This window comes from Mesoplodon densirostris, chromosome 3, assembly GCF_025265405.1.
Source record: "Mesoplodon densirostris isolate mMesDen1 chromosome 3, mMesDen1 primary haplotype, whole genome shotgun sequence".
NCBI classification, from domain to species: domain Eukaryota; kingdom Metazoa; phylum Chordata; class Mammalia; order Artiodactyla; family Ziphiidae; genus Mesoplodon; species Mesoplodon densirostris.
Window position 1 is genome coordinate 176,475,571 of NC_082663.1, and position 13,215 is coordinate 176,488,785.

Consider the following 13,215-nt stretch of genomic DNA (forward strand, 5'->3'; position numbering starts at 1 on the left):
ATGGACTTGAGGATATGGGGAGGGGGAAGGGTAAGCTGTGACAAAGTGAGAGAGCGGCATGGACATATATACACTACCAAACGTAAGGTAGATAGCTAGTGGGAAGCAGCCGCATAGCACAGGGAGATCAGCTCGGTTCTTTGTGCCCGCCTGGAGGGGTGGGATAGGGAGGGTGGGAGGGAGACGCAAAAGGGAGGGGATATGGGAACATATGTATATGTATAACTGATTAAATTTGTAAAATAAAATTTAAAAAAAATCTAAAAAAAAAAAAAAAAAAAAAAAACAACTTCCTCTGCCTTCTAGCAAGACTGCTTTTTCTAGCAAGACTCTAGCCTTCCCGCCGTTGGCCCTTCTCGTACCCCGTAGAGTGCCGTACAGTGCAGACGTCTGGGAAGTATAGTTCGAAAGGAAAAGCGCTGCGGTTCTCCTTTGCGCACGCGCACTTTTGTCCGGCGGCCTGGCGGCGGCGGCGACAACAAATATCTCTGTACTAGGTGTTCCCCTTGCCTGCAGTAAGGGCTGCCGCTTCGAGGCCCCGTCCCGGCGAGCCCAGGTACAGACTGCCGGTGAGAGTGGGCCCGGGGTGTGCGCCTCCTATGGCGGGGCCAGGACAGAAGGCCAGCCGCGGCGCGAGTCCCACCTCTGGGCGTGCCAGCCCAGGCGGCCTTGGCAGGTGAACGCGGCCCGAGGAGGGGGCGTTGCCCGGGGAGGTCTCCCCGCCCGACAGCGGGGCCTTGGCCTGGGGCAAGGCTCCTGGAGAAACGGCCCTCGAAAAGAGATTGCAGCAAGCTGTGCCTTGTTTTCAGGGTTCGTGAACCCTGGGGCGGTTTTCGGCTTTTTCCGTTGGTTGGTTTTTTCCCCCCTAGAGTTTAAACTTTACGTTTATCCCTTTTTGCCAACCTTGTTTTTTGACACTGTTCTCCTAGAGTGAATCCTAAGTGATTTAACTGTTTACTTTTTTGTTTAGAGTAATTTTGTCCGCTTGCAAAGTTACTTCCCTTTTCTCTAAATGTTAAATTCATTTCTAGCCAACGAAGCTATTTCTTCTAAGTCTTGTATTTTGGGGGGTATTTTAGGGAAGGTGGATAGGTAATGTTTCCTTTTACATTTAAGGAGCTTTGATAACTCTTCGAAAGGAAATACAATTTCCAAAAACACAACTAATTTTTGGTTGACTATTTATGAAAAGGACACCAATTCTTAAAATGACTTTTGAAGAATTATTATATCATAATTACTATAGCTCAAAGTACCTAAATGCAGGTGTGTGGAATATTTATGTCATTTCTCAATGATTAAACATTTCTGTGAGCCCTGTGTGACTGCCCTTTACACTGTTAATGCATATCAGATGGTTCTAAGCCCTTAGTTTGATTCCTCTTTATTCATAAACCACTGGCTGAAAGGTAGCAGGCCCAGTGACTGGCAGTCTTCTTACTGCCCACTCCTGGTTTTGGTGGTCAAGCACAGGGCCCCTCCCACTCAGGAATGCCTGGGCTTCCAGGTTCCTTCTGGTTTCCTTCTGCAGGGTGCTCAGTGTGTGGAGACTTCTTAACCTAGTCTAACCCTGATGAGGACGGGAGTACAGACAGGATGGAGAGACCTCACAGTTTCTTTCTCCGTTTCAGGTGCCTTCTCCAAAAGGAGCAGCAGGAGGGAGACATGGCCACAAGATTGCTGCCAGCCCAGGCTCTGGTATGTGAAGGCTTCTTTCTTGAACTGCCTTCTGAGTTCCGTGGTGGGGAACACGCTTCATCCATTGTTGAGCTTTTCTAGGTAATGAAGCCCATTGAGGGACCAGAAGGCCTGATAGTTGAGGAACTTCAGAAAGAAGGTGTTTCCCTTGCTGCAGGGCCAGTCTCATTTTGAATTTTCTACGTAACAGTTAGTGCTTGTTGACTAGGAAATGAATGGGCCCACAAGGCCCCATGCCAGTGCCACACCCAGAGCTTTGTGTGGGATCCAGGTCTGTTTTGCCTTGGGGAGGGCAGAGGCATGGGGGAGTCAGATCTTTCCATAATGCTAGGAAATCGAAGGGGAAGGTCTCTATCCTCAAGGTATTGAGAACCAGTCTACTCCAGTAATACCTGGTAAGGGTCCAGGTGATTTTCTAAGAAGATCCTAGAAAGAAGACCTCTGAGTCAGCAGGTGTGGTCAGGGATACTCCCTCCTATTGTGCGATTTTGCACATGCAAGCAGGATTAGGCTCGTACAGATGGTGAAAGGAAAAGAAGTCACAATTTGGGCAGTGGTTTGCGGGGACAGATTTGGGAAGTGAGCCTTTCCTTAGGTGGGAAGCATCTGGTTCACAGTGATTTCTTCCGTTCTTTGCCCTTTCACTTGGGGAACTATAATTAAAAACATAATCTCTTCTCAACCCAGGAAACCTTTCCACAAAGGTAGAAGAGAAAGAAAACTCTTTTATTATTGAATAAACATTAAGCCAAAATGTAATGTGCATCACAGGCAATCCACTAAAGAGAATGCAAAGACAGAAAACTCACTCTTATATAGCTAAGTGCTATAACCCAATTTCGCAATTTGGAAATTTGTCAGGTGACAAGTTAGGCCCATCTCCTCCCAGGAATTGAGAATGTTGGCGCTCAAAGAAATGGTTACCAGGTCCTTGAGGAAACAGTCCTGAGCTGTGAGACTGGCAGATGGTTTATTTAGCTATTAAAAAGATTTACAGGGCTTCCCTGGTGGCGCAGTGGTTGAGAGTACGCCTGCCGATGCAGGGGACACGGGTTCGTGCCCTGGTCCGGAAGGATCCCACATGCCACACAGCGGCTGGGTCCGTGAGCCATGGCCTCTGAGCCTGCGTGTCCAGAGCCTGTGCTCCGCAACGGGAGAGGCCACAACAGTGAGAGGCCTGCGTACTGAAAAAAAAAGATTTACATACATTTGGTAAGGATGAAGATAGAAATTGAGAAAGAAAATGGAGATTGGGGTGGGAGTCTTCTCACTTATTTCCAACAGCCTTAGTTTTAATTTGTTTTTGCCCTTATCAGTCAGAGAACATCCCTGGCCTTGTGATCTCCTTTCTGGGTTTTGGGGATAAAGAGAAAGTGTGGAAGTATTTCTGCCTCTAGAAATGTGTCCTAAGGAAATAGGCTTTGCATGCTTTTTTGTGATGTGCAGGGATGCTCAATCCAGAATTTTTAGGGTTACAAAGATGGAAACAACCTAAATGCCCACCAGTAGATTAGTTACCTAAATGCCCACCAGTAGATGACTTAAGTAAATCATCTATTAATCTATAATCTATACAGTGAGATGCTGGGCAGCAAATAAAAAATGTTGTTGGATAAAGTTACCTGTGTAACATTTTATTTTTGTTTAAACTTAGAGCCATATTATCATGTAAAAGTCTGAAAGGACATACAGCAAGAAGTTAATAAACCTTGTTTCTGGTGGTAGAAAGTTAGATTAACATTCCTTTTTCTTTTTTTTTTTTTTTTTTTTGTGGTACGCGGGCCTCTCACTGTTGTGGCCTCCCCCGTTGCGGAGCACAGGCTCCGGATGCGCAGGCTCAGCGGCCATGGCTCACGGGCCCAGCTGTTCCGCGGCATGTGGGATCCTCCCAGACCGGGGCATGAACCCGTGTCCCCTGCATCGGCAGGCGGACTCTCAACAACTGCGCCACCAGGGAAGCCCAACATTCCTTTTTCTTTTGCTTATTCCTAATTTGCTTTAAAAAAAAAGATTCTTAATAATAAAAGAAAGGGGCCACTACTTTAAAAGAGGTGACTTGTGATGCAGTGAAGCGGGAGATGTTACTGAAAGCAAGTTCGTGTCCCTGATACACAATGAGGCAAAACTAACCAAAACGTCAGAGTTTGGAGTGGAAAAGGTTTATTGCAGGGCCAAGCACAGAGAACAGATGGCTTGTGTTAAAAAAAAACCTGAACTCCCTGACTGTTTTCGGGGATAAGTTTTTTAAGGGAAAAGTTGGGGTGAGGGCTGCAGAGTGTGTGACTTTATTCTGATTGGTTGGTGGTGGGGTAACAGGGCAGTGTTCCAGGACTCTTGCGCTCAGCCTTAAGTAACATTCTCTACCTGGATGGGGGCCTTAGTTCCTGCAGAAGAACTCAGAGATATATTGTTATGTATGTCCCTTGAGCAGGAACCAGGACCCTGCTTTTTGGCTGCACTGTTGTTTCTTGACAACAGAAACAGTTTCCTTTGTCTGTTCCTTTGTTTCTGCATTCCCTTACTTCCCCGATTAGCAACTGTTTGAATCTGCTCTTTTGTGTTCAGGAAGGCCTAGGAAGCTGAAGCCCTTCTCCTACAAACAAGAAATGGGGGACATGGAAAGGCTTTTTGTGTACAGGAGGGCCCCACAGGATCCTGCTTGGTATCAGAGAGAGGTAGAACAAAGACTTCTGGGGTGGGGAGAGAGAGTCCCAACTGCACCCTTCTCACCTGGCTCTTCAAAGATTGTGCAGCTCACCACGCTGGGCCCGCTCCTGGGAAAGCCATGCCTGGGACATTCTCCGAGCCTCCCTTACTGTGACTGTCAGTGTCCTCTCGCCCGGACACAGGTGGCCCACGGTGATGACAGAATCCAAGCACACCTATTCCTCCTTGAGTGAGTGTACTGGAGGCTCTAAAACCTTCTAAAACCCAATTCTCATGTCTCACCTGTAAAATGAGTTTGGTCCAGGTGATTGTACATGTCCATGTCTAGAGTTCAGTGTTTCCATCATTCTGATTTTATTTAATTATTTCAAGTGCTTTACCTTGTTTGGCTGCTGTGTTTCATTTTTCTGGGGATACAGTGCTTCACTGACAGTAGGTAGGTGACAAATATATACGTGATCAGTAATTGAGGGGTGGTCAGAAAGTATTCAGCCTGAAATGCTCAGAATCTAGAGTGGTGACAGTGTTGCTGCCCAGTCATCCCACAGAGGGTGTGGCCCTGGGTGAGCAAGAATGGGTTTCTGTTACAGGAGTCTGTGACATTCAGGGATGTGGCTGTGTTCTTCAGCCAGGATGAGTGGTTGCATCTGGACTCTGCGCAGAGAACCTTGTACCAGGAGGTGATGCTGGAGAACTACAGCACTCTCTTCTCGCTGGGTAAGGACCTTTCCTTATGATGTAGAATCTGCTGGGGGAGCACCTTGGTGCCCTCTCCAAGGAGGACACTTGGAGGGCATGGCCAGGTTCAGCCCACAGGTGGACTCAGAAAGTAGCGGTTGCTATTGCCCTTGGCTGCCGGGACAAGTCTCGGCTTGGTAGAATTGGTGATGGGCATCCTCTCTGTGCTTTTCCTGTCTTCTGCCCCCTGAACTCTGTCCCTCTGGTTCTCACAGGAGGTTCCAGCTTGGAGGAGTGCACAGCCAGAGCCCTAACTTTCTTCCTGAGACCACCTCCTGGCCATCCTCTGGGAGCCCAATTTTAAGTCCTTCTCAGAACAAATCTCTTTCCTCTCAACTGTCCCTCTGCCCCAGACTCTGGGGCTGGATCTGAGTGTCAGACTGGCCACTCATGTCTGCACCATGGATTCATTCTCTTTCTTGCTCATGAACAGGGATTCTGTTTTCCAAACCAAAAGTTATCCTCCAGTTAGAGCAAGGGGAAGACCCCTGGATGGTGGAAAATGGAGTTTCTGAAAGCACATGTCTAGGTGAGTGACAGTAATTGGGAAATGGGTATAGCATTTTCTGACTGCTTGGGCTTTGCTGATCAGTGAGGAGGCTGCACTCAGGAGATATTGACGAAGGCCCTCCTTGATGTGCCAGTCCAGGTGAGAAATGCTGGGAAGGGCATATCCTCACTTGACCTTTTTGAGTACTTGGTACAGCAGGTTCAGAGGGAGAGTTGAATTCTTCCAATATGGGTTGCATTTTTGTCATATGTCCTTTGTAATTTGAATGCAGAATATGTAATGCAGTATGTAATGTATAAAGGTTTGTGGTTATATCTTCCCCCTTTTTTCTTGCTTTTACTGGATTGATTATTTTCTTAAATTATTTTCTTTTTATGGTCTGAACAAACCTTTTATCACTACAATGCATTTCTCATTGTCCCATCTTGGGTTTTTGCTTTGACTTATCTGCAACTTTTTACACGTTTCAGCTAAAAAAAAAAATACAAAAAAAGAAAAAACAAAACAAAAAAAAGATGCGTGTATATTTTGTACTATGCAAGAGAGAGAAAGCAAGGTTAGCAAAGGGGTAACAATTACTGAATTCAGGAAGAAGGTTTACAGATGTTCAACATGGCTTTTTCCTAATTCTTTTGTGTGAAAAATTTTAAACTAGTATGTTCCAGACCCTGGCTTCTAGGACATGTCTCTCAATCTCTAAAATCCCTGTGGGTTGCTGAATCATAAGCTCTTGCTTTCTGTCTACTTTGAATTTTGTCTTTGTTTCTGACACCAGAGGATGGCTTGTTTTTTGAGTTTTGCTGCTTGTCCAGAATTTATTTCTCTTGATAGCAAGAGATAGCCTTTCTATGTCAGTTCAGTCTTGTGTTTCTATTCATGAACTCTGTCTTCAGATTTTTTCCTTTGGTTTGACTAGAATATTTACTGAGTAATGTTTTCAGAAAGGTTGATGTGTACTGTATTTGTGCATGTCTAATATCAATTCTTTTACTTCTCCTGTGGGAATTATGTTTGGGATCTAGAATTCTGGCATCAGTTTTTATTCCCAAGAATTGTTCAGACTTTGCTCCACTGTGTTGGGGCACTGAGTATTGTTGATAAAAAGTCGTCTGGAGTTTTTTTTACCCTCTATTTCCTGTATAGAAAAACTTTTCCCCCTTTTTTGTCTTCTGTCTAGAATATTATAAGATATCCTCTTTGTCTTTGGAATTCAGAAGTTTCATTAAGTTATATCAAGGAGGTTTGACTTTTTTGTTTTTGTCTTTAATATTATTCGGCATTCATGGGGCCCTTTGCTTTGAAGACCCAAGTCTTTTTTCAGTTCAGGGATCTTTTTTTCCACCACATACTAAAATATATTCTGCCATATTCCAGGGACAATTGGAGAAGCCTGACCGTAAGAATAACAATATAATAAAATAGAAATTCAATCAGAACTGTAGAAAATAAATGTATCTGTTGTAAGAACCAGGATGGTAGCCAAGGATGAGTTTCAAATTTGGCTGTGAGCTTTCTAATTGGCAAATAAATCATTAGTTTCAAATTGACTGTGTTCTTCTTTTGCAAGCATTAAAAAATTAATTATTTTAAATTTGTTTAAGGTGTGCAAGGTATTATAAAAAGAGAGGAGCAAAAAAAGGAGATTCACTTGACATTTTACCAACTGTGCTGAGCCATTGTTAATATTTTACTATTTATCTTTTCAGACTGTGAATATTTGTATGAGTGTGTTTGTACATGAGAGAGAAAGACACACGCACTCAGAGAAACAGATTGATTATACATATCGTTCTTGAGTTTGTTTTTAATTATGAATGTCATTCAATTATTTAGCCATCACTGAATAGAGGTCTACTTCATTGAAAGAACTCTAGTGTATTGTTAAGCCATATTTTATTAAACAATCTTCCTTTTGGAAATTTTAGTTTCCCATTTTTCCCTATTAATATTGCTGTCATGGCTATGGAATACAAAAGTAAATATAAAGGGAAGAAGGTCTGAATAATTATAGCACAAAGACATGAGCATTATGATTAAAAGGATTTCTGAAAAACTACTCAACTTCATTATAAGTCAATGAAATTCAAACTAAAGCAATGAGATATCATTTTTCTCTTTAATAGGGAATATTACCAAAGGTTAAGAAATACACATCCAGTGTTTTGCTACTGTTCTGAGCAATAAGCAATATCTTTAGTGAGATTTTGATTGGAAGTCTTTCTGGCTTTATTAAAATCAATCCCAGGCTTAGAAATTTATCTTCAGAAAATAATTCCATAATTGTACAAAGTTGCAAAGGTAGTGTAAAAGAATGTTTGTTATAACATGAGGCATTACTAGGAGTAACTAAAGCTAAATGACTCCAAAGGAGATTTAGTAAATATGATATATTCATGTACTGGAATATTAAGCAGCCATCAAAATGATGATGTCAGCCTACATTTATGGACATGGAGAGAGTTCATGATTTTTTTTTTAAGTGAAGTGGGGGAGGAGGAAGTTTTAACCACTTTAATTTTTTAAGTAAAAATGTTTTCTTTGGGTTTCCCTGGTGATGCAGTGGTTGAGAGTCCACCTGCTGATGCAGGGGACACAGGTTCATGCCCCAGTCCGGGAAGATCCCACATGCTGCAGAGTGGCTGGGCCCGTGAGCCATGGCCACTGAACCTGCGCGTCCAGAGCCTGTGCTCCACAACAGGAGAGGCCACAACAGTGAGAGGTCCACGTACCGCAAAAAAAAAAGTGTTTTCTTTATATACAGAAAATTTGGGGGAGCTGAATTCCACATATAGCAGTGATTATATTTGCATGATGTGTTTATGGGTGAACTGTATTTTCATTTTTATAGTTTTCTGTATTTTCTTAATTTTTCTTACAATGATTATATATTTCCTTTTTAGTTAAGAAAATGAAAGCTCTTTCATAAGGTACATTCATTCCTTTTGAATCAGTGATCCCATTTCTTGCACTGTATCCTAAGTGATCAAAAAGGTAGACATAAAATCATTTTCAAAAATGTAGTCTCAGGCTTCCCTGGTGACGCAGTCATTGAGAGTCCACCTGCCAATGCAGGGGACACGGGTTCGTGCCCCAGTTTGGGAAGATCCCACATGCCGCGGAGCGGCTGGGCCCGTGAGCCATGGCCGCTGAGCCTGTGCGTCCGGAGCCTGTGCTCTGCAACGGGAGAGGCCACAACAGTGAAAGGCACGCGTACCGCAAAAAAAAAAAAAAAAAAAAGTCTTCTCCCAGTATTTCCTATATAGCACCCATCTCCATTGGGTTCCCCAAGCCAAAAGCTAGGTGTCATCATTCTTGAGTCTTCTCACTTATTCTGTACCCCCTATTCACAGGTGAACATACCTGTCATCTCTGCCTTTAAAATATCTCAGTGTGCCTGATTCTGCTACCATGCCAGTGCAGACTGCCATCACCTTCCTCCAGGAAGACTGCGACAGCCTCCTAATTGGCTGCTCTATACCTGTCTTTGTTCTGTTTTTCTCTGTCCCCAATTACAGCCCATTTGTCACACAACCATCCCCCAGTGATCCTTAGAAGAAATTCCAAACACATTCCTATATCTTACAAGATGCCACATGATGTGGCCCCTGCCCACCTCATTTCCTCCCATTGTAGCACTCTCCCCCAGTTCCCTCTTGCCTAGGCCACACTGGTTCTTTATCTGCAAACACACGAAGCTTACTCCTGCCTTAGTGCCTTTGTAATGGCCACTTTTCTAGGTGGAATCATCTTTATACCTACGTTTATTCATGGCCAGCTCTTTTGTGTTATTTAGATCTCATGTTTAATTTTATTTCCTCATCACCCAGTTTAAAATATCAGGTTGTTCACTCATACTACTCATTGCCTTGTTTTTGTTTATTTTCTTACAGTTCTCATTACTCCCAATACTTTATTTGGTTACTTGGTTATTGTCAGTGTTGGCTACTAGAATGTAAACCTTGTGAAAATTGGACTCTTATCTGGCATGTTCCCCGTAACCCTGAGTCTTGACCTTTGCATGGTAATACATAGTGGATACTCAGTAGATATTGTCTGAGTGAGTCAGTGAAGTTCATTACAACATTATGCATAGCACTCAGATGAATCCCAGAACTTCAGTAGCTGAGGTCTGGTGTTTCAAAGAGCCTTTTAAGGGCAGTGCTTCTTCCACTTTTTGTTTATAGCCCCTCTGCAGTTTCCTCTTGGATTTGGCTTGAGTACACTGGTGGCTGACCTGCGAGATGAAGCTGAATAACAATACAACCTGCTATACACAGAAATGCTGTGTACCCTGCTGACCTCTGCTTTGTTACTAGATCAGGCCTGGCTCTACTGGAAGAGCTGCCCTCTCAGTTCGTCAGCCCGCCCATACATAGGTTTCTTCAGACCCTTTCCCACCCAAGCACATCTTCCATCCTGCTTCTTTCTCTTGCTCTTCCTTTTTCATCCTTTTCTAAGGACTCCCAGGATACATTTGTTAGCCATCCTTGTATATGTTGATGTCATTTTTCTTTATTCTCCGTGCAAGAGAGACTTACATGTTTCATTTATTTTAGGATGGGAGAGCTTATTTGAAACCACAGTTTCTGAAGAAGAAAATCAGGAAGTAATGAATCAACTCATAGGTGATGGTCCTTTTGACTTCAAGTTGGGAGAAATCTACATAAATGAGGAAAAACTAGAGAATCAACAAGGCAAAAAGAACAGACCTTTGAGGGAAGTCTTAGTTACCATCAAGAAAACCTGTATGAAGGAGAAGAGCTTTACAGGTATTGACCTTGGGAAAAATCTTGATCTAAAATTGTCACTTATTAGAAAACCCAGAATTGTTTCCAGAGGAAGGAAACCCTGTTCACAGCAGTATTCAATTCTATTTAAACAGCTGGGAATCAACACAGTGCGTAAGTGTTACAAGTGTAGTATCTGCAGGAAAATCTTCCTCCACAGTTCTTCTCTGAGTAAACATCAGAGAATCCATACTGGAGAGAAGCTCTATAAATGTAAGGAATGTAGGAAAGCTTTTAGCCAAAGCTCGTCTCTAACTCAGCACCTGAGAATTCATACTGGAGAGAAGCCTTATATATGTAGTGAATGTGGAAAAGCCTTCAGTTTCACTACATCTCTCATTGGACATCAGAGAATGCATACTGGAGAGAGACCCTATAAATGTAATGAATGTGGAAAAACATTTAAAGGTAGTTCATCCCTTAATAATCACCAACGAATTCATACTGGAGAAAAGCCCTATAAGTGTAATGAATGTGGGAGAGCCTTTAGCCAGTGCTCATCTCTTATTCAGCATCATAGAATTCATACTGGAGAGAAACCGTATGAATGTAGTCAGTGTGGGAAAGCCTTTACTTCAATATCGCGGCTAAGTAGACACCATAGAATTCATACTGGAGAGAAACCCTTTAATTGTAATGAGTGTGGAAAAGTATTTAGTTACCACTCAGCTCTTATTATACATCAGAGAATTCACACTGGTGAGAAACCTTATGCCTGTAAAGAATGTGGGAAAGCCTTCAGCCAAAGCTCAGCTCTTATACAACATCAAAGAATTCATACTGGAGAAAAACCTTACAAATGTAATGAATGTGGGAAAGCTTTCTCCTGGATTTCACGGCTTAATATACACAACAGAATCCATACTGGAGAGAAACCATATAACTGTAAGGAATGTGGAAAAGCCTTCAGTTCCCACTCAGCAGTTAATACTCACCGAAAAATTCATACTGGAGAGAAACCTTATAAATGTAATGACTGTGAAAAAGCCTTCAACCAAAGCTCAGCTCTCATTCAGCACCAGAGAATTCATACTGGAGAGAAACCATATAACTGTAAAGTATGTGGGAAAGCCTTTAGACAGAGTTCATCCCTTATGACACATATGAGAATTCATACAGGAGAAAAGCCTTATAAATGTAAAGAATGTGGGAAAGCTTTCAGTCAGAGCTCATCCCTTACAAATCATCAGAGGACTCATACTGGAGAAAAACTATAAGTTAAATGCATGGGGGAAAACCTTCCAACTGAAGTTAATTCCACATGAAATATCAAAGAATTCAGCTTAGGGAGAAAATAATGAAGATTAGTTAATTGTGCATTAAACTTCAGAATTTAGACCTCCTCAAACATCAGACTTTATGATGCAAGATAACCTTAGGAATATTAGGAAAGCTTCTATAAGATGTTTTTTCTTATATTCTTAAGTTATTACTGACTATAAAATAGAAAATTTGTCATATCAAAGGGTTAGTATTTTATTTTCTTTCTAGTGATGTATGATAACAGCCACCAGCTTTCACAGGCATCACTGGGAAGCATGTTGATTTATGGAAAAGTGCAGCCATAAAATCCAGACTTCAGATTAATCTAGGATTCTATTTTTTTGAAACTGCATTTGAGTGTTATGCAAGCCAGTTGTACTAAGAAGAATGTATTGGAGAGGAAGTGTAAGCAGGTGACCTGGAGCTACCTCACTGTCACTAAAATTTGTTTTTGTAAGAGTTTAAAAGCAACTTCTGTACTTGGTGGTTGTTAAAACTTTTGAGTTATTTCTCCCCTGCTTCCTAAGCCATTCACCTGAAAATAAAATCACTCTGTAAACTGAAGGTGTAAGTCCTGTGAGTTTTCTCCCCAAATGTTCCAAACTCTGAATCAAATCTAAAGTCACATGATTTCAAATCACAGAAGGCATGGTATTTCACTTGTTTTTCTTATAAGGTGATTACCTTTGCTGTATTAAGCTGAGAATTAGAGGTTGTTTAGATAACTACTGCTTCTGCAAGTTAATTTACTGATAAATGTTGTTAAAAATCATCTTGCAATGTAGTCTAGGGAGTGTGACTCTTGGCCCCCAGGTTGTGCCTGCTTCCTTGAGTTCTCTGGTTACCAGCCACCAGTAAGGCCCAGGAACAACATGGAACTTGGGTTGTCGTCCTAGGTCAATTGAACAAGCTAACTTTCACTCTTACATTCTACCTTCACCTCTATCAGATGATGCTCTCTCCCTCGCACACCCTGAGGACCACTAGACAGAAATTCAGGCTCTAAGTTCAGGTGCTTTTTCCTCCAAAAGATGGGCTATGGCTTTTAACAAGTTATTTATCCCAGTAAAGCATTTCTAAAATGTGACCAATAATTTGAGCAAGCTAAAAAGTCATACTAAAATTGTTGAGCTTCTCAGAAGTTCAGAGGTTAACATCCAGTTTTGCCAATTTTATCAGGAGTAGACAAGCAGTTAAGGACAGAAATACTCATTTCATTTTAAAAACTGTTAGTTTTTTTCTATTTGCCAAGGCGCTAAAACAAAACAAAAACTCCAAAATGTTATGATTTGGGGTGGAGACTAAGCAAAGGAAAAATCAGTGAATTCAGCTTTGCCTCCTGGGACTAATCAGTCTCATTGTTTCAGACTTGTGAGGAATAAACTCTTCTGGGTCATTTAGTACTCTACCTGCAATGTCTCTTTCCCAACAACCATTCTTGTAAATTCTCTAATTACCTAAGGAAAATTCCTAGGAAACACATAACTTCCCTATCTTAGTTTGGAGTGCTATACCAAAATACCAGAGACTGGGTAGCTTATAAACAACAGA

At 42.0% G+C, this 13,215-nt stretch overlaps 1 protein-coding gene across 4 annotated transcripts; it reads left to right on the forward strand.

Moving 5' to 3' along the window:
- Positions 1-470: 470 nt before the first annotated feature.
- On the forward strand, positions 471-12,192 carry LOC132486009 (zinc finger protein 879). Of its 4 annotated transcripts, none has more exons than XM_060092662.1 (5): positions 471-556; positions 1,632-1,698; positions 4,956-5,082; positions 5,537-5,632; positions 10,171-12,192. In XM_060092662.1, exons 2-5 carry the CDS (start codon positions 1,666-1,668, stop codon positions 11,616-11,618), a joined length of 1,704 nt encoding a protein of 567 aa, XP_059948645.1. In that variant the 5' UTR covers positions 471-556; positions 1,632-1,665; the 3' UTR covers positions 11,619-12,192. The 4 variants fall into 4 exon arrangements, with proteins under 4 accessions (XP_059948645.1, XP_059948647.1, XP_059948646.1 ...); XM_060092663.1 differs by lacking the exon at positions 471-556 and adding an exon at positions 765-810; XM_060092664.1 differs by lacking the exon at positions 5,537-5,632.
- Positions 12,193-13,215: the final 1,023 nt, after the last annotated feature.

What these genes read in the sequence shown, in the direction of transcription:
- LOC132486009 (XM_060092662.1), top strand. Translation starts at nt 1,666, where the DNA reads ATGGCCACAAGATTGCTGCCAGCCCAGGCTCTG. An exon ending in CAGCACTCTCTTCTCGCTGG is followed by an intron (nt 5,083 to 5,536) that starts GTAAGGACCTTT and finishes GCTCATGAACAG; the next exon opens with GGATTCTGTTTTCCAAACCA. An exon ending in TTCTGAAAGCACATGTCTAG is followed by an intron (nt 5,633 to 10,170) that starts GTGAGTGACAGT and finishes CATTTATTTTAG; the next exon opens with GATGGGAGAGCTTATTTGAA.